Here is a 22,589-nt window from a genome sequence, read left to right as displayed (position 1 = left end):
GCTGGAGAGCATGTGTGTTACTGTGCCTGGTGTATTCAGTGCTGGAGAGTAAACCCAGGGTTCCATGCATTCTAGGCAAATGCTCTACCAACTGCAGTACATCCCGAGCTCCAGTTCATTTTTTAAGACGGGGTCCTACTGTGTGGTTCTGGCTGTCCTGGAACTCACTATGTATTCTGGGCTGGCCTTGAACACACAGAAATCCTCCTGCCTCTTCCTCCCAAGTGCTGGAACTAAAGGTGTGGGTCACCACGCCCAGAATAATTATTTCTTTTTTTAAAAAAATTATTTATTTATTATGTATATACACACCAGAAATGGGCACCAGATCTCATTGTACATGGTTGTGAGCCACCATGTGGGTGCAGAAATTGAACTCTAGAAGAGCAGCCAGTGCTCTTAACCTCCGAGCCATCACTCCAGCTCCCGAATAATTGTTTCTTGATTAAGTTTTACACTTGTGAAAAGTCAGGGTTTGGTATTTTATTTTTTGGGAGGGGGCAGCATCTCACTGTATAACCTGTGCGGACTTTCAGTGCTTACTCTGGCCGCCTCAGCCTCCAGAGCGTCAGGATTACAGGTGGGTACCACTGTGCAGTGCAGGGCTTTTTATTTTTTCTCCTATTCTTTTGTTTTGCTTTTTGAGACAGGGTTTTTCTGTGTAACAGCCCTGGCTGTCCTGGAACTTGCTCTGTAGACCAGGCTGGCCTTGAACCCACAGAGATCTACCTGCCTCTGCCTCCCAAGTGCTGGGATTAAAGGTCTGTGCCATCACTGCTCTTTTCTCCTGTTCTTGACAGTGAGAAGAACAATATTTCATACAAATTTATCTGGCTGAGAAAATAAAAAGAAAAAAGGTGAAGCTGGGAGTGTTGGTAGAGGACTGAGCCCAGCTCTCAAGGGCTGGGACAGGAGGGATGCACAAGGTTTTTTGCTATTGTTTTGATTTTTTGAAACAGATTATCTCTGTGTGGTCTTGGCTGTCCTAAAGCTTGCTGTGTAGACTATGTTGGTCTTGAAATTACACCTGATCCTTAGAGATTTATTATTATATTGTGTATGTGGAAAAGAGCATCCAATCTCAGAGCTGGAGTAATAGCCAGTGAAGCCACTCACCTGGGCTACATGTGGAATTCCCCTCCGTATGCTGTGAATATGTTTTATTACCATTGGTTAATAAAGAATCACCTTTATCCTACGGCAGGGCAAAATAGAACTAGGCAGAAAAACTAAACTGAATACAAGGAGAAAGAAGGTGGAGTCAGGGAGATGCCATGTAGCTGCTAAAGAAGAAAGATGGCAGAACTTACTGGTGGGCCACAGCCTTGTGGTGATGCACAGATTAAAAGAAATGGGCTAATTTAAGATGTAAGAGATGTGATTATTCGGGACTGGGAGGCTGGGAAACAATCAAGCAGTCTCCACTTACACTACAGGGTGAAGTTCTGTCTCAAGCTGAAACAAACAAATTGCAAAAGAAGGTGGCGAAACAGTCATTTAAGAGAGCACACCTTGGGGCTGGAGAGATGGCTCAGAGGTTAAGAACACTGGCTGCTCTTCCAGAGGACCTGGGTTCAATTCCCAGCACCCACATGACGGCTCACAACTGTCTGTAACTCCAGTTCCAGGGGATCTGACACCCTCCACAGACACACATACAGGGAAGACACTAATGCACATGAAACAAATAAAATCATTAAAAAGAAGAATTATGAGAAAGAGAGAGCGCATGCACAGTCCGAGTCAAGGACATGAGGTAACTGTAACTGTAGGCCTAGGGTAGAGGCGTTGGGAGACCTCCAGGTGCCTAGACCTTGTAGAGAAAACGAGATGGATATTATATACGGTGGATGCATATGCACCCCCGAGGCAGCCACCTCATCTGGGCGTCTCAAACAATAGGAACTGAGAAACAGATCTCACAAGCCCTCTGTGAGGGCCAGGCTGCCAGAGGGAAGTCTCAGAGAAGGTAACCCGTGGCCCTGGATGTCTCCCACAGAGGCCGAGGTCAGTTCTCAGGCTAGTCGGATGCCTTTGGTGCCACCAGCTGCTCAGACCTCGGCTCCTGCATCGCACGTCTTCCTGCCTCCACAGCCCTCGCCAGGCCTTCAGTAGGGCCTGATAAGTTTTACAACGCTCCTGTCTCAGACCGTATGTAAGAAACATTTCTATACTTGCTTGTCCTCGTTCCAGAGGACCCAGATGTTCATGAAAACACCACCACGAATGCAGTGTGAGGCGCCTGCCTTTTATCCTGGATTTGAGTAGGAGAATTAAGAATTCAAGGTCACCAAAAGCCCCTAAACAAGCTTTAACAGAGGCTAACGTGGCAGCCCTCTAGAGAGGAATGACATTGGATTCATATGTAATAGGTATGTGTGACGGTATTGTTTAGACAGTGCCATAGTGGCTGCTGGTTTGGGCGAGACTGAAGTCTGGGGTTCATCCACACAGAAGAGATGAGCTTCCTGGCATAGCCTTTTGCTGTTCTCACAGGAGAGGGCTAGGGTAGAAAAGGAACCCCTTCTCCTAGATCTCAAGCACAGGCATTGCTTCCTTGGACCAGAGTGCCAGGTTAGGAAGGGCTGTCTGTCGTAGCATACAGCAGTCTGCTCACCACCCTCGATGGGCCTTGCGCTGCCAAGATCCCCAAGGTCTAGCTCAGTGACAACACAGCAGGCTCTCAACATGTGTTAGATGAATGAAGGAAAGTTCTTCCTTTGGCTAAATCTGCTGAAGAGCGGCCTGTAGCTGGCATGTCGCTATAACAACTCTATAACCCCAGCACTTGGGGCAATAAAGCAGGAAGATTCCCTCTAGTTTGAGGCCATCTTGGGCTGCTTAATGAGACTCTGTTTCAAAAAATAAACAAAAAATAACCCAGGGGTGATGTCATGTGCCTATAATCCTAGTCCTGGGGAAGTGGAGGCAAGCAGATCACAAATTCAAGGTCTCCCTCCACTAAACAGCAAGTTCAAAGCCAGTATGAGCTACACAAGACCTCAAAAAAAAAAAAAGTGGAAGCAAGGAGTGTGTTTTCAGAAAATGCCTAGCCTAGACCCACATGGGGACAGAGTCACCAGCACCTGCTTTTTCCTTGGGCTTCTGAGTGCTGCCGCTAGTGATCCATTTGCTGACCTTGCGTAGCCAATCAGATTAAAGCAATCACCACATCTGTTGAATGCTTGCTAACGTGCCAGCAATCTATACAGATTATTCAGACTCCTTGTAGGAAATGTTTCTCACAGGCAAGGAAACTGGAACCTAAAGAGCAGTCAGTAAACTGCCTGAGATCATACGGTACAGATATGAGGGAGGAAGGGAGGGAGGGAGGAGGGAGGGAGGGGGGAGGGAGGGGGGAGGGAGGGAGGGGGGCTGTGTGACCGTAGCTTTGCCGGTCTTTCTTTCTTGTGCCCTAAGTACACTGGAGATGACCAATGAGATGAATGGGGACAGCAGCTCTAGAACCCTGAACCAAGGCAGCAGGGAGAGGAAGGATGTGGCCCTTGCGGAGAGCTTACTGGGTCAACACTGAGTTACTTAGTGACCTCAGACTCTTGATTCCCCAGGGACAACCCGCCTAGGCCCGGTCAGGGCAGGCAGGAGACATCAATTCCCCTTGGCCCTTTAAATGCTTGGCTGGTCATGGCTGGAAGCCAGAGATGGAAAGTAAGAGATTAGGAAAACCTCAAGACTAGACAGAATGGGCTGGTGATTGCATCTGCCCCTCAGAGGCCTATGATTGAGAAAGGCATGAGGGCTGAAGTTCATCACTTCACAGGGTCGTAGGAGGGAGGACCAAGGGCGAGAGCCAGGGCTGGGCCTCTCCTAGGTAGCACACTGGCAGGGGAGTCTCAGGGAAGGCCTTCGGGGTTTCGCTCTATTGGGCTAGAAAGGATGATAACTGGTATCTGTCACACATTGTTAATATACCCAGGTCACACCTCACAAGTCTCATATGCTGACCATATCCTGGCCCAGCTCTCCTGCCCTTCCAAGGGACTTTTTTTTTTAAAGATTTATTTATTTATTATGTATACAACATTCTGCCTTGATGTATGCCCACACGCCAGAAGAGGGCACCAGATCTCATTACAGATGGTTGTGAGCCACCATGTGGTTGCTGGGAATTGAACTCAGGACCTCTGGAAGAGCAGCCAGTGCTCTTAACCTCTGAGCCATCTCTCCAGCTCCCCAAGGGACTTCTAAAGCCCTCCCCGATTTAGCACTAACACCTGCTGGACAGGGGCCTCTAGCACCCAGCCTGTTACATCCCTGTACCAGAGCCTCTGCTTATAGCTCCAGGACTGGGAGCTTGGAACAACCCAAGCAAGTGCTGACTCCAAGTAGGGCTCAGGGGATGGAGGTGACCTGGGGGGGGGGTCCCATAGATGCTGAGCCATTATCTAAAGGCTGTTTACCAGATAATCTCTCTGGTTCCCCAAGGGACCCGAAAACAACCTATCTGCTGACTGAGGAGTATGGAAAGTCTCTGAATGGAGCCCACATGTTCCAGATGAGAGCCTTGCCACCAGAGCTGACCTCTGACCTTTCATGTGCCTGGCCGGACCCTTGGCAGGAAACTGGACACCGAGAATCCAGGTGTTCTCCAGAGTCCACACAAGGGTAGGATAGAGGCTCAAATCCCTGATGGGACAGTGGAGGACCTGGACAAGGAAGCAGTGGAGAAAGGACAAGGCCCCTGTGGACAGCAGGTGTCCGCACCCACAGTGCCAGCATCTCTGTCTGCTAGAGTCCTTCAGAGAGCCAGTACCCAGTGACTAGCAGCCCCTTCCATGACTCTGTGGGCTCTGCGCCCCTCTTTTTGGAGCCACAACCTCAGCTCAGCACTCAGGTAGTAGAGGCAGGGGCTTCTGAAAGGGGCCATCGGTTTAGCTGCCCAGCCAGGCAAAGAAAGTTCTCAGAGGAGTCTGATAGCCTAGTGTTAGCCAGGACCCCAGGGGACAGCTCTGTAGGAAGGGACCCCTTCCCAGACTTCCATCTCCTAGGGAATTCAGATTGGAGGGGGACAGCAAGGGTCCCCCTGGTGGGACTCAAGTGGCTTGTTAGTCCTCCAAGCCTAGAAAGCTGTCTCACCGCCATTCTCCAGATGGGGGAGTACTTTTTCCATCTTTCGTCCTAACTTTGGAGGGACCTGGTAGGACCTTTAAGGGGTGCCACTCTCTAACGCCAGGTTTGATGAGACCCCTTTCTCCTCCCACCACTCTCTGGCATCTGGGGCACAGTTGTGGGAAGCTCACACATCACCTGGACCTCAGCAGGGCCATGGGAAACAGGATCTGACCTGCACGGTGAGTCCTTGCCAGTCTCAAACTGAGGGGTGGGGCTCTCCTAGGAGCAACACGGCCTCCGCGGGGCGGGGCCTCCCTTTTGCAGCTGCAGGAGTCGGTTTGGCAGGCACAGCAGTGCTGGAGCTTGGGACAGAACTGCACCCATGGCCCGCACTCCTCGCCACCGGCGCCTGGTCCTGCCGTTGCTGTGCCTGCTCTTCCAGGGCGCCACCGCCCTCCTCTTTGCGGTCTTTGTCCGCTACAACCACGAAACCGACGCTGCCCTGTGGCACTGGGGCAACCACAGCAATGTGGACAACGAGTTTTACTTTCGCTACCCAAGTGAGTGAGGGTGAGGGTGTGGGAAGCAGAGACTCTAAGCCCTAGGTATGTTGGGAAGGGCGCTTGAATGAGGGGGTACTCCTTCTACCGAGGTGACAACCAGGGCTTTAAAATAGCCCCTTCCTCTAGTGTCCCTCTTGTTCCCGGCACTGCTGGGATGGCACGTGCTCTCTCTCAGGCTGAGGAAGGGTAAGGCTCAGGGTCACATAGTAAGGGGAGCTGAAGTTTCAATCCCCTTGTAAATAGGCTCCGTGTTAATCAGAGTCTTGTCTCACCTTCCATTGGAGCTAATTCGACTTTGTCTAGGAGTCCAGCTTGACTACAGGAAGGAGAAGCCTGCTGAGATTGACAGGTAGGGTGCTAGAGAGGACAACACCGGGCAGGCTCACCAGGGGCAAGGCCAGCATGAAGCAGGTGGGGGATCCTTGGCAGGGTCTAAGCTGGCTGTGATGTGCCTGTTATCACCCGCCATGGGTCCAACAGCGAGAACTGGGTGTAGACACCATAAACTCCTCGACCAATGGCCATTGGCTTCCTAACAAGGTTCCGGATGGGGCGTTAACTCCCAGATGGAGACAGGGCATCTCCCTCAAGCTGGTTATCTGGAACCAAACATACCACCCTCTCATGAGGGCCCAAGTCAACCTTATTTAATTCCAGTTCCCCATCCAGGCAACAGGAAGAAGCTGGGTATGGCGGCTCCTGCCTGTAATCTCAGCACTCAGGTGTGGAGGCCGGAAGATCTGGAGTTCAGGGTTAGCCTTGGCTATACAGTGAGTTTGAGACCAGTCTGGGCTGCACAAAATCTTGTCTCAACGAAACAAAAAGGAACCCCAGGTGGGTTCGTGCATGCTTTTAATCCCAGTACTTGGGAGGCAGAGGCAGGCGGATCTCTTGAGTTCAGGGCTAGCCTGGTCTACAGAGTGAGTTCCAGGATGGCCAGGGCTAAACAGAGAAACACCGTCTGGTAAAACAAAACAAAACAAAACAAAACAAAAACAAACAAAAAAGGAAAAAGAAAAATATCTCAGTTTGAAGGACATTCAGATAAGGTCTAGGGTATGAGAGCCCTCCCCCAATAAAACAATGAGGCTATTACCACCCACTTTCTTTTCTTTTTTTTTAATATTTATTTATTATGTATACAATATTCTGTGTGTATGTCTGAAGAGGGCACCAGACCTCATTACAGATGGTTGTGAGCCACCATGTGGTTGCCGGGAATTGAACTCAGGACCTTTGGAAGAGCAGGCAATGCTCTTAACCACTGAGCCATCTCTCCAGCCCTACCACCCACTTTCTACAGCTGAGCTGGTGGCAGGCTGTCTCCACCTCACTCTGTCCTGGCCTTAGCTCTGGGGACATAGAGGATTGAGGGAGATTTTGGACTGTAGCAGGAAACACCAGACCCCTAACCACCCACCGCACCCACTTCTCCACAGTTCATTCCCAAGTGTGTCAGGGAATCAGCAACCAGGCCACGGAAACCGGTATTCAAACCAACCTAAAACTGACCATAGAGACTGGGAGCTGGGAGGAAATGGGTCAAAGAAGTGAGGGAGGTGAGCTTTGGTTCCCTGTCTAAGCTGGCCAGGAGCAGCTTCACTTGGGGCCTCCAAACCCACCTGTTTGTTCCAAATCCCTCTGTGAATCCCCTCTTACCACTGCGGTAGTGCTGGGCTCTCCGCCCCAAGAGGGCAGCCAGAGGATCAAGTCAGAGTGAGCGCCTGTCTGCCCTGGTGTCAATTTCTGTGGACTTTGACCCTGCTGTTTGGGAAAGCTAGGCAGGAGGGAGATGTGAGGTCCCTGAAGCCTGGGCTTTGATGAGGCGAGTCCTGTGTCCAGAGAAAAAGGTCAAGGCCACAGGGCGGGGAGAAACAGCCGTTGACAGGGAAGATGAAAGGGTTGTGTGGCGGGTGGCAGTGGCTCCGTGGCTGTGGGCCATGGCTGCTCACTCTCAGAGGCCATCTGTAGATGGCAGATGTTCCCCGCAGACAGGACAGGGTGGGCCCTCAGATTCTATGGTCTACCTCTCTAGATCAGATGTGGGCAGAGAACCAGGAAGGACTCACCTACCCAAGACCACACGGTGAATTACCAAAAGAGTGGCGCTGGGCCTTGGCTTGTGATTCCCTCCCCATCGCGATGTGCCTGCCACACTCCGTCACCTGGCTCACATTATCTTTTAGGTAGGGGCTAGCAACGTAGCCCAGGCTAGTCCTAGACTTACTGTCTTCCTGCCTCAGTTCCCCAAGGACTAGAGAATACGGATGTGAACCGCTGCACCCTGCCTACAGCATCTTATTCTGCAAAGCAAGTGGTTCAGAGTAAAGGGAGAGTCCTCCTCCAGGTGGGGGCAGGGACTGGCTCACAGTGGGTCCTTGTTTTAGAATCACAGCCATCTTAGGGGAGATGGAGATTGGGACTGTGACCTGCCCTCGGAGGATTTGGCCTCTTTTCCGGAAGCTGGGGTGGAAGAGGCTCAGAGATGGCAGCTCCCACGCCCCTCTGCCTCATATCTGCCTTTTATAGAGGAGGCACCTGAGGCTCAGAGAGACCTCAGGTCGTGTGCCCAAGGTCATGAGGTCAGCTGCACTGGATGCTGACATGGCAGCCCTAACCGTAGCCTTGCCCTAGTCTTGCCCTGGGAGGAAGGACTGGCGTGGTAGCCCGGAGGATTTGGGGTTTTATTTGTTCTACCCTGTTTTGTTGTTTTGTTTTGTGACAGGGTGTCACATCGCTCAGGCTGGCCTCAAACTCATTGTGTAGTCCAGTCTGGCCTTGACCTCATCTTCCTGCCTCCATCTCTTACAGGGCAGAATTACAAGTGTGTGTCACCATGCCTGGCTGGGATTGAGTTTTCAGTGCAAACAGTAGCATTTAAAACAAGCTCAGAGCAGTTAGGAGAATTTCCTGCATGAATGGGCTTTGAAACATGCCACCCAGCCCCCTTGGTTTCTTTTTTTTTTTTAATTTTTATGGTTTATTTAACTTTATTTTATGTGCATTGGTGTGAAGGTGTCAGATCCCCTGGAACTGGATTTTCAGACAGTTGTGAGCTGCCATGTGGGTGCTGGAAATTGAACCCAGGTCCTTGAGAAGAGTAGTCAGTGCTCTTAACCGCTGAGCCATCTCTCCAGCCCCGCCCCCTTGGTTTCTTGCTGTCCTTGGACAAGAACAAAAAGAGTTCCTCTTGGATGTTTGAGCAAGGCAAAAGGCAGAGAGGTCTGAAAGATTGTAAGCTAGCCCAAGTGTGGCAGCACACTCCTTCAATCCCAGCACTCAGGAGGCAGTGGCAGGCAGATCTCTGTGAGTTTGAGGCCCAGCCTGGTCTACAAAGTGAATTCCAGGACAGTCAGAGCTACATAGTACGACCCTGTCTTGGGGGGGAAAAGACTGGGGGCTCCTGAGTTCTAAGTGTGCCTCTCCTTTCTATTGTGTGTATGATCTGGGTCATCCTGAGGAGGGGACAACACGCCCTGGGCACCCAGGGTTGCAGGAACGAGCAAGGCATTGCTAGTATCTGTTTCAGCTCACACATGCAGACAGCTCTGAACCGGAACAAGCTTTAGCTGCTCTCGAGGCTCCTGCTTGCATCCCAAAGTTCAGTAGCAGCGCTCAGCTTGCTGTGCCTCTTGAGATCAAACAACACAGAACACGAGCTTGAGAACCTGCTTCTTTCTATGAGAAATTCAAGGTCATCCATGATAAAAATGTATACAAGTTGAATATCATTATGAAAATCCTTGGAGTCAGAAGTGTTTTGGTTTGGGGAGTGTTTATGTATGCATAATGAAATACCTTGAGGATGGCAGTCAAGCCTAGACAAGCAATCCAAAGCCATCCCACACATACCCTATACAAACAGCCTGAAGGTGATTGCATACAATGTGTTCAGTAAGCCTGCATTTGGGGTAAAGCCATTGGATGAGACCCTGGGTGGGTGTGGAATTTTCCACTATGGCATCACGCTGATGCTTGAAAGCTTTCTGATTCTGGAGCGTTTGGGGTTCCCTGTTTGCACAGTGAGCGTGCATAAGGAAAGACGCGCGGGAAGATGAGGTGCTGCATCTGAAGTGAGAATTGCGTGAGAGCGTAGGCGCGTGACATCACCACAGCTCCGGCTCCCAGTGGCCAAGGAGAAAGGCCCATGTGGGAGTCTCTGTTCTCACCAGCAGGCTGATTCTCCAGTCTGACTCCGCCCTGAGAGCAGGAACTGACTTCTTGGTGGGAACTGTACCCTGGGCCCCATCCACAGATGCTCAGCACATCTATTGCTCCCAAGTGAGAGACAGACATCTTCTCATCCCTAGCGGGCAGTTTCTCATGTGGAGTGTGAAAGGAAGGAGGACTTGGGGTGATGTCCCTTGTCCCCAGGCGTTTGCAGAAAGGGAACTTCCACAGGCTTTCTGCTGGTGGGTTTTGTTTCTGCTTGTTCACATTTGTTTGATGACAGTTTTGTTCTGTAGCCATGGCTGTCCTGAAACTAACTCACTAGACCAGGCTGGACTTGAACTCAGAAAGATCAGGTGCTGGGATAAAGGGTGTGTGCCACCACACCTGGCCTTGTTCACGATCTTTTGAGAGGGGCTCTTCCTAGGTTGACCTTGAACTTGGGGCAGTCCTCCCTCGACGTCTCAGGTGTACATCTTGTTCAACCACCCACCTTGTTTGAAGAAGGATCTCGTTTCTGTGGCTGTGCTGCTGTTTCAGGCCAGCGGGACTGAACTTCTAGGCGATTCTCCCCCTCCCATGTCACTGTGGAGTGCCGGGAGTATAGCTGCGCCTACCATATCCAGCCTTTTACATGGGTTCTGGGATCATCAGCCTTGCCTGTGTGGCTAATGCTTTTGCCTGTTCTTCGTCTCCCAACCCCTTTAATGCTGATTCTATATAGCTAATCACTCAACAACTCATTTGTATACATCTTATTCTCAGTATTACTCTGTATTATGAAGAAAGCAAAGAGAAAAGGCCCAAGCCTTTCTGTCCAGAAGTCCACCATACGCTCAACAGTTCAGGGACACAGGTCATGTGTGGTCCCATGCTGTGAGCCCAGCTCTTGGGCAGCTGAGGCGGGAGGTCCAGAGTCTGAGGACAGCCAGACTACTTAGTGTGACCCTGTCTCAACAGAGCAAGTGTGATGTATAACACAAAAAACTCAAAATATAGAAAGAAAACAGAAAGTCAGTCCTCACACCTGAGGATGCCTGCGAGACACAGGTTCCAGGTTCTGCCACTGCAGGCACGCCCCAGCAGTCTACCCTCTCCCTTCAATTCCTGTGCGGGTGGGTGTAGTCCCCGTTAACAATTCGAAGCCATTTCCTAAGCTATTTTCATTCTGTTCTCAAAATGGGGAGGTATAGACTTGGAAAGATGAGAGATGGAAGTTAGACATCAAGAAGGGCTTCCTTGTGGCTCAGGAGATGGCTCAGAAGGTAAAGTGTTTGCTGCACAAGCTTTAGGACCCGAGTTCAGATGCTCAGCACACAAGTAAAAATCAGGTTAGCAGCACTCACTCATGATCTGGCAGAGAAGGACAGACCCCAGGGCTTGCTGGCTGTTTACTCTGTCACGTTGGTGAGGTCCAGGCTCGCTGAAGGATCCTATCTCGGTGCAAGGCAGAGAGCATGATGGAGGGAAACATGACTCCTACCTCTCTATACACACATGCACACGTGTGCATATATATACATGAGAACATGTACACACTACACACGGGGAGAAGGAGAGCCAATGCTGTAGCAGGAAGTCTAGCTCTTCCCTCGAGCACGGAGAGCAAGGGTGGCCTAGCCCTGCTGCTCCAGGCTGGACCTTTGTTCCAGCTGCTCAGGAGTCAGACGCGGGGGAATTTACAGGCACAGTGCTGCTTCAAGGCAGTCCTGACTAGAGGTCTGTGTTGGCTGGTGGGTGTGACTGGAGCAGGCCTCGTGACTCTGCCTCTTCCTCCCGCCGGCCCCTCCCCTGTGCACCCGTAGGCTTCCAGGACGTGCACGCCATGGTCTTCGTAGGCTTTGGCTTTCTCATGGTCTTCCTGCAGCGCTATGGCTTCAGCAGCGTGGGTTTTACCTTCCTCGTGGCCACCTTCACCCTGCAGTGGGCCACGCTGGTCCAAGGCTTCCTTCACTCCTTCCACGGCGGCCACATCCACGTTAGTGTGGAGAGGTGGGCAACAGTACACCCCTGACACCCTCAACGGCCCTGCTCCCCAGAGGGTTCTCTAGGCCGCTGTCCGTTCTCATTGTCTATGTTCACACACCCCTCCCGTTAGGCCTTTGTCACCCCAGCTCCCAGAGGACTGGCAGCCAGCGAAAAATGGCACCTCCTACCTCCTGCTTCTTTTCCTCTCCAAGGGTGGGTGGCACCCTCTGATACCCAGGAGAGGTCTGTCCTCACCGTGCCCCACCATGCCCCTCTGCCTGGTGAGGCCTGGAGTGACCTTCCTATCCTCCCGCCTCTCCCACCCTGTGTAACTGCAGTTTGATCAATGCTGACTTCTGTGCGGGCGCTGTGCTCATCTCTTTCGGGGCTGTTCTGGGCAAGACAGGGCCAGCGCAGCTGCTGCTGATGGCCCTACTGGAGACGATGCTGTTTAGTGCCAACGAGTTCATACTGCTCAACCTCCTGAGGGTAAGTCTGCCAGGAGGAGGTGCCACCCAGGTGTTGGTCCAGCCTGAGAGGAGGAAGGGTGGGGGCAGGGGCTGCCTCACAACCTCTGTCATTCCCAGGTGAGAGATGCTGGAGGGTCTATGACCATTCACATGTTTGGGGCCTATTTCGGGCTGTTCCTCTCACGGGTCCTCTACAGATCCCAGCTGGAGAAGAGCAGGCAACGCGCGAGCTCTGTCTACCATTCTGACCTCTTTGCCATGATTGGTGAGACCTGCTGAGGTGAAGTGGCCTGAGGAAGACTTCCTGGCACTGTCAGACAACATTTGAGTCCTTCCTACTTGCTTTTGGAGGGGCCTGAAATCCATGCTTATCATTGCCCCTAACTTACAACTCAATGCTGGGTACACAGGAGCCCACACCAGGCGCTGGGGCCTTTCAAATCTACCTCAGTCCTGCTTGAAACCTCCCTGGGCTCTGCAGCTCACATATGTGAAGCCAGACCCATAACCCACCACACAGTCCTTTTTCTCCTGTGCCCTTGCCAGGTCTGGTCACCTGTGCTTGAGCTGGCCCCCTCAGCCTAAGGACTCCTCCCCACAGTCAGGCAGGGAGGTAGGAGCCCTGGACCACCCCGGGAACAGTAGGGCCTGTTTGCCCCAGGTTCCCCCTTCAGGTGGCACACTGCCCTCACAGCTTGCCATCCAGAGCCCGTGTTTCCTGTGGAGTGTTGGAAACAGTCCTTGCCTTCTCTACCCTGGGCACAGGACACTGAGAAGGTCCTCATCTTGAGGCAGTATTAGGACTTTGAGCCAAAGTGAAGGAGCCCGCAAAGTCCCTGCTTCTCCTTCCCTCTCTGAGCTTAGTCAGAAGGCTTAGAGCAGGGCTGGGTTGTGGTGGTGCACATCTTTGACTCCAGAGGCAGAGGCAGGTAGATCTCTGAGTTCGAGGCCCAGCCCGGACTACAGTGGGAATTCCAGGACAGTCAGGGCTACACAGAGAAATCCTGTCTCAAAAAAACCAGTCTGTGTGTGTTGGGGACGGAAGCCGGAGTGCAGCATGGGCTAGGCCCCATGCTGAGCAGTCAGACCTAGCGGCCCATGAGACAAGCATTTATAAGCATCATTCCCTCAACTCTCATCGTAGAAGTTTTTTTTTTTTTCCTGACAATTCCAGGAACCAGCGAACAGGCTGCATAATAATTTCTCTGCAGTGCAGCGCCCCCTGGTGACGAGGGCCACTTACTACTAGATGCTCACTGTGGCTACCCACTGTTTAGGGACCATCTTCCTGTGGATTTTCTGGCCCAGCTTCAACTCTGCGCCCACCGCGCTCGGGGATGGGCAGCATCGGACAGCACTGAACACGTACTATTCGCTCACCGCAAGCACCCTCAGCACGTTTGCCTTGTCAGCCCTTGTCAGTGGGGACGGCCGACTGGACATGGTAGGGGGAAGCAGACGGGCAGCCTGCAAAGGGAAGAGATGTCTAAGATCACAGGGGAATGAGAGCTGGCGAGTCAGTGGCCAGATGACAGCAGAGGCCACTGAATGGGTGGGGCTGGAATGGGTGTGGGCGTGGTGATCTGAAAAGATACCTTGCCCTTTTTTGTCCCCGTAGGTCCACATCCAAAATGCAGCACTGGCTGGAGGGGTCGTGGTGGGGGCATCAAGCGAAATGATGCTGACACCCTTTGGGGCTGTGGCAGCTGGCTTCCTGGCTGGGACTGTCTCCACCTTGGGGTACAAGTTCTTTACGGTAGGTTGCTTCTCAGGACCTGGGGAGAAGAAGCATTTGAGGGAAGGGGCCTGCACCAGGTTCTGGGTAGGGGCAGGTGGACTGCCCACGGCTGATTACCCAACTTGTTCTCCAGCCTGTCCTTGAGTTCAGATTCAAAATACAAGACACGTGTGGTGTCCACAACCTCCATGGGATGCCAGGGCTGCTGGGGGCCCTCCTGGGAGTTCTGGTGACTTGGCTGGCCACCCACGAGGCTTATGGAGATGGGTGAGTCTACACTAACCTCCCTGGAATGGCCTCCCTTCTCCTCTGAGAGCCAAGAAAAGAAAATGCCCATCTGTTCTCATGTACCCATTTGGCTATTCTCCCACCATATGGTGAGAGCCGAGGACCTGTCCAGGCCTGGCCTCCTGGTCAGTGAAGTGGATGGTCACAGAGAAAACAATTTCAAGAGCATTGAGCATTCCTTCAGAACCAGTAAGCGACAATGAGCACTGGGATCTACAATTCACACTGTGAGCTTGGAGTAGGCAGGCAAAAGGGACCTTGGACTGGGTTCTGGAAGGTGTGTGGGGTTGGCTAGCTTAGGAAAGGAGGTCGAAAGTGAGGCCTGGCAGGACAAAGGCCTTGGTGAGACAGTGGGGATCCCTGGACACCCCCTGGCTGCAGGCACCTGCTCATCTTTCCCTATTGGTCTCCTTTCAGCCTGCAGAATGTATTTCCGCTCATAGCCGCCGGCCAGCGCAGCGCCACGTCTCAGGCGGTTTACCAGCTCTTTGGAATGTTTGTCACACTGGTGTCTGCCGCTGTGGGGGGCAGCCTTGCGGGTGAGTGGGTTTCGTGGGCAGGGTGGTGGGTGAGAGGCCCAAGAACAGGCGCGCAGGAGGAAGAGCAAAGGATACCGCGCACTTCGTGCGGTCCTCTCGGAACACCTGCCTGCGCTAGCAGAGGCGCAGCAAAGGTGCTGGTGGGAGATTGCACCTTCCAGGGGAAAGGACGGCCGGTCCCTAGGTTATGGGGTCTGACGTTCATGTGATGCTCCCTTGTGCCACTAGAGGGCAGTCCAACCCCAGCTGCTGGGAAGGGGCCAGTTCAACCTCCTCCTCTAGATAGCAGCAGACAGAAAGGAGGCTAAGCCCACCCTGGACCAGAGCACAAAGCCTTCCGCAGAAGCTGTCTGTTCACTGGCTTAGGTCAGAATCCCTCCTGACATCTGGCTTTAAGAACAAAATCCCAGCACTTAGGAGGCAGAGGAAGAGGTAGGTGGATTTCTGAGTTCAAGGTCAGCCTGGTGGGCTACAGAGTTCCAGGATAGCCAGAGCTACACAGATAAACCCTGTCTCGAAAAACAAGAATCAAAAACAACAAAAACGAATAAAGTGTGATGGAACATCCCTACCCTCCCATATATACACTCATCCTGAAAACTTCGTTCTCCACAGTCCAGCTCTCCAGGTCACATTCTATGCAGTAAACTTCCTCTGGGTCCCTCCCATGTGGGAGCCACAGAAAGATCACAGCTATGTTTTATGATAGAGCCCCAGTAGGACCGTGAACGCGAGCAGATTCCTTCACTTCACCAGCTGGCTTCTTTGTGGGTAATTCGGGGGGGGGGGGGGGACGCCACCTTGCAGGGCTATACCTTCTCAGAAAGGGGGCACTCTGCAGACCTTAGCTTATCAACCTGTGGCAACCTCCCCCTTGGGTAGGGACTGAGGAACCTTACATATCCTTCCCTATGGCAACCAGGGCTTCTGCTGAAGCTGCCCTTCCTGGATTCCCCTCCAGACTCCCAATGCTTCGAAGACCAGGTTTACTGGGAGGTGAGACACGGGCTTCTCCCCATACGGCATCCTTGGCTGGCTGCCCTTACCTCTGGGCTGCCACTCCCCTCTTTCCTTCACCCCTCCCTGCCTTGCAGGTGCCCGGAGAGCAGGAGGCTGAGGTCCAGAGGCCTCTGCAGTCTGAGGAGACCCAGGCCTAATTGCTGCCAGCAGGACACTGTCTTCAGAGAGGATGGCTTCTGCGGCAGGACACTGTCCTTGGAGAAGACAATAGCTTCTGCCAAGAGGCCCTTCTCAGCCCTTGTTACTATTTTACAGGGAGGTCTAGAGCCAGAAGGGGCTTACCACCTCTAGGTGGATCCCCATTCGCTTGCTCCTGTGGTCATAATAGGCCCAAGTCAGCCGTAGATGACCGCTACCCCCCTGGCCAGTGTTACTCTGACCCAGTGCACCTGAACCAGGCCCACTCCAGGTGGGAGACTGGATGATAAACAACACCATCACCAAGGACCCCGACATCTTCCACTTGTCTCTTCCCTTCGACTCCTGAGGCCAAGTTCTTGAGGCAATCAAAGATCTTAGTGTTGACAAAGTCTCCTCAGGTCCACATGCTCCTGGATATACGTCCCGGATAGTTCCGTCTCTCCAGTGGGGCGTCAGTGTCAGAAAGTCTGTGCCTGTTTTAGCCAGCTAATGCTGCCCCCAAATCCTTCCTGGTCCTTCCTTAACTGCTGCTGCCCTGACCCTCGTCTGGGTTCGCTTCTGAGCAGAGTAGGAAAAAGGCCCAAGAAGGGCATCAGAAGGAATGGCCTACCACAAAATCTCAGAGCCAGAGCAACTGATGCCAGTTCACAGTCCTGTCTTGAGTCCGTGGATGAGGAAAGCTCCTGGAATCCCGGGAGCCTAAACCATTTGACCACAAGAGGGCGCTCTAAAACCAGCAGAAGAAGATGGCAGCCCCGGGTCTCACCTAGGTCCCTTGCAACCTAACTTTCCTAGCTGCCACAGCCTTCTCTGAGCTCCACCCCTTCTGTGTGTCAGATGATGTCAGAAATTCCATATCTCACCCACTCACAGGGACTCCCCCCCCATCAGGAGGGACTGGGACCCCTCTTCCTTCTCTCACTTGGCCTGCTAGTGGACTTCTGGCAATCACAGACACATCTACCTCCAAGCTAAGGTCCTTCCGAGCTAGGAAGCCAAAGGGGAAGAAGTATCCTGGAGCCCAGCCTCTGAGAATGGCAGAGTTGCCCAGGGTTCACCTGGGCTCTCTGGGTTCAGGTGGAGATGCTCTCCAGGGAGCTATCCTCTTGTTCCCTCAACCTTCTCCCCTCCATAGAACCCTGCCCGTTGCTGGGTAAGGTCCCAGGACTGAAAGAGAAAGCTCTAAGTCACTGTGGAAAAGCAGCTGGGAGAATTGGGACCCAGCTCGGATGGGTGATGGCCAGCCAGCTGGCCTGCCCTGCCCTGCCCTGCCCCTGCTGCTGCCCAGGCTTTCCTGCGAACATTTTCAGTCTCTACTGCTGGTTTGTTCTAAACTGCAACCAAGCCTTTTCTTCAGGCCTGAAATAAATGGGCTCTTCCAGCTCTGAGAAAAGTCATCTTAATCCAGCAGAAGAGAAATGTGAGTCCTTCTTCAGATAGGGCAGTCGCTCTGTCACTAGCCCCAGGATGGCCTGACAAAAGGTCACTGAGAAGAGAGACAAGGTGAGGATGCTCATGACCAGTCACTCCACCGGGTCCCGTGTGCACGATGACACAGACTCCGCCACCAGCCCTGGTACTCTGGTTCTGCAGTTGCGCACTCCATCCGGGGTCTAACTCTTTAAAACTACACTTTCGGTTTCTCTCCACGTGTTTTCTTTCCCCATTTGCCTTCAATGCAGAGGCATGTGATGGGCCCTGCAGGGTGTCCATTTCGTCCACTGGAGATCCCAGTGAAGGTCTGAGAGCACAGGAAAGACAGGTCTCTCCAGAGCCCTCCCTCCAGCCAGGAGCCCCCAGACCTCATCATAACTGGTCCCCCTATTCAGAATGGGTCAGCAGATGCCAAGGACAGGGGCATGTCATTCCTCAGGACAATAAGAGTTCTGCTTCTCAGGCCCAGCCCATTCTATCAAGGACAAGGGGACACTTGCCTGCTCATGAACTCTGTCCAGCCCCAGTGCCTGAGCCCTGGGAACAATGTTGGATCCTCACCTCCTGCCTCCTGGAGACTAGACTGAGGAGCAGGCAGGCTGTTGGGGAGATGAGGCCAGCGTAGTTAGAAGCATTGCAGGAAGCCCGTCAGGAGCCCTACTATTCCGGAGTGGCATACTGTGTGTGCACTACAGCAAGGACCCATGTCCAAGGCCAGGACCTTAGGGTCTGGGGTGGGAGGTTACCTGGCCCGGAGGAACCTGCGACAACCGGGAGCATTGGGATTCGCGTCACGGCGCGGGCCGTTCCTTGGAGGAATTAGACACGGCGCGGCATCCGAGGTGCGGCCCGGTTGCCCTGGTCGCCCTCCCTCCCCCGGCGACTTTGTCTGGCGCGCTGCGCCCACCGCCCGGCGCCAAGTGCGCAGCCAACAAAGCGGGCTTCTGTCGTCCCTGGGCCGTATGCAAATGCTCCAGGCGGCCAGCCTGAAAGGGTTGGCCGGGCAGGGGGCGGCCGTGCTCCGGGAATAGAACACCATTGTCTGTGCCGTTCGTGGCAAGAGGACCTGCATCAGCTTCGGGAGTCAGATCGAGTGGGTGCGCAGTGCCCCCCACCCCTCAAGCAGGCCTCTGCGGGCAGCCCATACCTCTGGGCCACCGTGCCTGGGGTTCAAACCAGTAGCCATCGCTGCGCAGTGCTCGCGCTCCTACCTTTTCTCAGTCACATTGGTCCAGGGTAGTCTGATAGATGCTACTGGGGCCAATTCTCTTCCAGAGAATCCAGTACTCAGGATGTCCCCCAAGAAGAGCAAACTACAGGGCAATGTGCCCTGTAGTTGAGTCTTCTGTGGAGTGAGCAGTAGGCCTAAATTTCTCCAGTGATACTGCTGGAGGTGGGAGAAGGGAGCCTCAAAGTCAGTGGTTCAGGGGCTGGAGAGATGGCTCAGCAGTTAAGAGCATTGATTGCTCTTCCAGGGGACCCAGGTTCAATTCCCAGCACCCACATGACAGCTCACAACTGTCTGAACGGGATCTGACACCAATGCACATAAAATAAAGTTAAATAAACCATAAAAAAAAAAAGTCAGTGGTTCAGCCAAGAGGGATGGCCTCGGAGAGCAGCCACAGTATGCGCTGGGTGCACAGTCTGTAACTCAGGACAGAGAGTCAAGATTCCTGATGCAGGACTAGAGTCCACCTTTTTTAAGCTCCCAGGTGAGAGTCACTCGGGTAAGGGCTCTTTAGAGAGTTCCCCTTGGCATTGGTCCCTCGGGACTTGGGAATAGAGTTTCAGGCAGAATCAATCAAAACAACCCCAAAGTGAAAAGTGGACCTAGGGATTCATTCCAGCACTCAGGGGCTGCGTCCCTGTGAGTTCTGGGCCAGCCTGACCTGCTCTACATTGTTCAACGACAACCAGGGCTATGTAGAGAGACCCTGTCTCCAAAATATGAAAGCAAAGTGTTGCCAGGTGTGGTGGCCTGTGCCTTAACCTCAGCATTAGAGAAGCTGAGGCTGGGCAGGAAATTCAAGGCCGTTCTGAACTACAAACCCTGTTTCAGGATAGCCTGGGGTACGAGAGTCTATCAAATAAAGAACAGAAGCATCTAGATTTCTGCTGCACTGAGTAGACACCCTGCAGAGGCTGGGGAGAGGTGCGGAGGAGCAGCTCTCCCAGGAAGTCTTGAGAGGGGGTGAGGGCAGCCCCAGTACTGGACTCAGGCTGAGTCTTCCTGCTTCTCCTGTTTCTGGGATAGCATTTGAGACCCTAGAGAACAGGAGGGAGTTGGCCAGGGGATCAGTAGAAGCTGTAGCGTTTCCTGGTGCCAAGAAAGCAGACATAATTCTCCACTCTTGCTTAGTTCCTTGGAATCTCTGACCCCCATGGAGGCTGCTCTGGGGTCCTCAGCAGCTGCCCTCCCCCAGGGCCCTATCCCCACAGGGTGCTTACAGATGCCTGCACAGCCCGAGGGCAGGGCTCTCCCGGCAGGGCCCGTGAGGCGCAGGCATCCCCGGGACCCCAGAGCTTTACTTTCCCACCCTGCTCTTGGCAGGAGAGTCCTCAACAGAAGCCCCCCACCCCATCCCGCCCCAGCACCCCGCCTTCCCTGTTCAGCACCATCCATCCGTCTCCCCAGAGCAAGGAATGTGCTCAGGACACTGTGGGACTTGTTCCCAATCCCCTTCTAGCTCATTTCACCCAGGCTTTTACAAACTGGCCTCCGCCCCATGGTTGCTGTCTGAGTTTCACTAAAGGAGCAGACAGAAGCCCCTCCTCTCCACAATTCCTCCTGCTTCACTTTGCCCCAGCGCACCCCCCCAGGAGGCTGTACCATGGAGGGTCAAGGAACCCTGGGGTGGGGGCAGGGTCCCCTGGACCCCAGTTCTACTACTCAGACACCAAGCACTATGGTGATGTCTGCCTATGTCAGGCCCAGGTTACAGGCCATTCATTCCTTCTCCTGGCCTTTCTGTTCACACCAGTCCAAGCACTGGGCTTCTTGTTGGCAGTGCTAACAGGGCCACTGATCAGGGGCCTCAGTGACGGTGAGTCAGGCCACAGCTAGTGTATCACCTGCTACCTGCCCTTCGTCATGGCGCTGAGCTGCCCTGCATCACCAGGTGCTCTCTTCCCGGCTGCCCAAGGCTTCAGGCCTTGCTAGCTGCAGGTTGGAGGAACAGAGGCTAGGAAGGCATTTAGTGAACTTTCCTTAGAAACGGAGGGGGCAAGCTGTACTTCCAGAAGTCCCCACAAACTGGGTCCAGGAAGGCCAGCATGTGGATGCAGGATGGTCTCATGTCAGGGTTTTTCTTCCTTTCCAAAACCAGGGGGTCAGGACGCTGGTTGGGGGAGCTTGGGTGTGTACCCTAATGTACCCCACTTCTTTTGGCGACTATCCGTCTCTGTGTCTAGTCTGGAGTCCTTGTTTGATTTCAGCCTGTGGCCTGGGGAATCATCTCAGTAGGACGGTGAGATAGACAGTAACAGGACTTGGTGACACACCTCCGTAACAGTTACCTGACAGCCACCAAGCCCTGCACCGTGTGGCCAGAGAAGTATAGGAGGGAGACTCAGAAATGTACTGTGGTCTTCTCTCCCAAGGGCCGGCCATCTTTGATTCTAAAATGGCCCAGGGCTGCCTGCTCTGCGCCTCCTCATCCACATTCGAGTGATATGGCTTGAACTGCTGCTCTGTGTCCTGCCAGGCAGTGGCCATGCCTCACGGCAAACAGAGGCAAACAGATCGTGGCTCTTCCCGAGGAGCCCTTCCGCCGCCTCCAGCCTCTGGCTCTCTGGAAAAGGGTAGAGCCCTCTGGCTCAGTTTGCCTTGAATAGTGGGGCAGAGAGACTGCGCCCTCCGCTGGGAGCAGAGGACAAGGAAGAGGCCTGACAGGCAGGGCTGAGCCCTTGGGGGTCTTTTGGAGAAGTAAGGAGCACATGCTCCCAGGGGGCCCTGTCTGGGCTTCCCTGAGGGATCTCCTGGCCTCTGCAGCCCTCTGCTCCCCACTTGTGCCCTGAGGAGGAGCAGGACATTGCTGGCCCCAACTCTCTAACCACTGCATATGAGCCTCTTTATTTCCTGCAGCTTTGAAGAGAGGGTCCACCAAGAGTTTCAGTCGCCCGCAACCCCAGGAAAAAGAAAGGGAGAGAAGTCCTGAAAATAAACCCTGCAACAATCTTCAAGGAGAGACCTGTTCGAAGGCCTTTAATCCCTTAATCCCTCTCAGATGGGCCTTGAGACGCTAATGGCTCTCCTAATTATTCCCTCCTATTTTCCCATAGCTGTGAGGACTTCTGAGCGAGAGAACTTCTGAGTGAGGAGTGAGGAATGAATGGTACGCCCACACCAAACCAGCTCTGAGTGGTTGGAGAGGTGGGGGGAGGGCCAGGAATATGCCCAGCTGGGGTGTCAGGCTTCCCATGGCTGACACCCGGCTTCAAGGCACAGTAGCGAGTTTAGGACAATGAGGCAGTTGGGGTCTGTCCTAGAGAGCCAGGTGTGGGACTGGGGTTCCTTCAATGTGAATGGCCCATTATTCGGCCAGAGCATAGTTGTTGAGGGTCTTTTTGTGACTTCCCTCCCTATAATCACCCTGGGAGGGAGGTGATGGTAAGGGTGAGGAGAGCCTCTAAAGCCTCCTTAGAGAACAGTTGGCCATTCAGGCCTTTGACCCTTCTTGTCTCCAGTAGTCTAGGAGTCAGTGATCTCTGTATGTGGGGGGTGAAGGGCAGCAGACATAGCCAAGATCTGGGGCCAGGCTCCTCCCCTTCAGTGTAGCCTTCTTTGGAAGATAGGCCACATTCCCAGCTACCACCGTATCTCGGGCACCCAGGAGCCTTGTCTGACCTCTTCAGACATATTTCCTATGGGGTCAGTCCTACCTAAGAGCAACCACTGACCCTTGACTCTGGCCTTGCTCTGTCTTCATGCAACACTCCCTTACAAACTCCTTGTGGGGTCAGCTATCCAGTCCATTTTCCATAGAGAAAACACAGCAGTTAGGAGATTTGAGCTAGATCACGTACTCAAAGGCAGGTGGAAGACTGTGTGCCCTGGAGTCTTCAAACACCAGGCAAGGCATTTGCACTGCCTTGGTCCTGCCCCTCCACCCCAAATGCTCCTTCCCCTTCCTGCGATCATTGGGTTTGCTCTAATTGCACCTCCATGAAAGGAGACAGAACT

General features: G+C 53.3%; 1 protein-coding gene across 1 annotated transcript; it reads left to right on the top strand.

The window, feature by feature from the left end:
* Positions 1-11,616: 11,616 nt before the first annotated feature.
* On the top strand, positions 11,617-15,966 carry Rhbg (Rh family B glycoprotein). Its single transcript, XM_057793874.1, has 9 exons — positions 11,617-11,798; positions 12,113-12,263; positions 12,362-12,509; positions 13,522-13,688; positions 13,863-14,000; positions 14,116-14,249; positions 14,688-14,809; positions 15,732-15,805; positions 15,904-15,966. Exons 1-9 carry the CDS (start codon positions 11,632-11,634, stop codon positions 15,964-15,966), a joined length of 1,164 nt encoding a protein of 387 aa, XP_057649857.1. The 5' UTR covers positions 11,617-11,631.
* Positions 15,967-22,589: the final 6,623 nt, after the last annotated feature.

This window comes from Chionomys nivalis, chromosome 18 (genome assembly GCF_950005125.1).
Source record: "Chionomys nivalis chromosome 18, mChiNiv1.1, whole genome shotgun sequence".
NCBI lineage: Eukaryota > Metazoa > Chordata > Mammalia > Rodentia > Cricetidae > Chionomys > Chionomys nivalis.
The sequence above is the reverse complement of the archived record's forward strand: the minus strand, read 5'-3'. Positions and strand labels throughout refer to the sequence as shown.

Excerpts from the sequence above, each read along its gene's own strand:
- Rhbg (XM_057793874.1), top strand. The coding sequence starts at position 11,632 with ATGGTCTTCGTAGGCTTTGGCTTTCTCATGGTCTTCCTGCAGCGCTAT. Across the intron at positions 11,799-12,112 it reads ATCCACGTTAGTGTGGAGAG|TTTGATCAATGCTGACTTCT; the intron begins GTGGGCAACAGT and ends GTGTAACTGCAG. Across the intron at positions 14,250-14,687 it reads CACGAGGCTTATGGAGATGG|CCTGCAGAATGTATTTCCGC; the intron begins GTGAGTCTACAC and ends GTCTCCTTTCAG.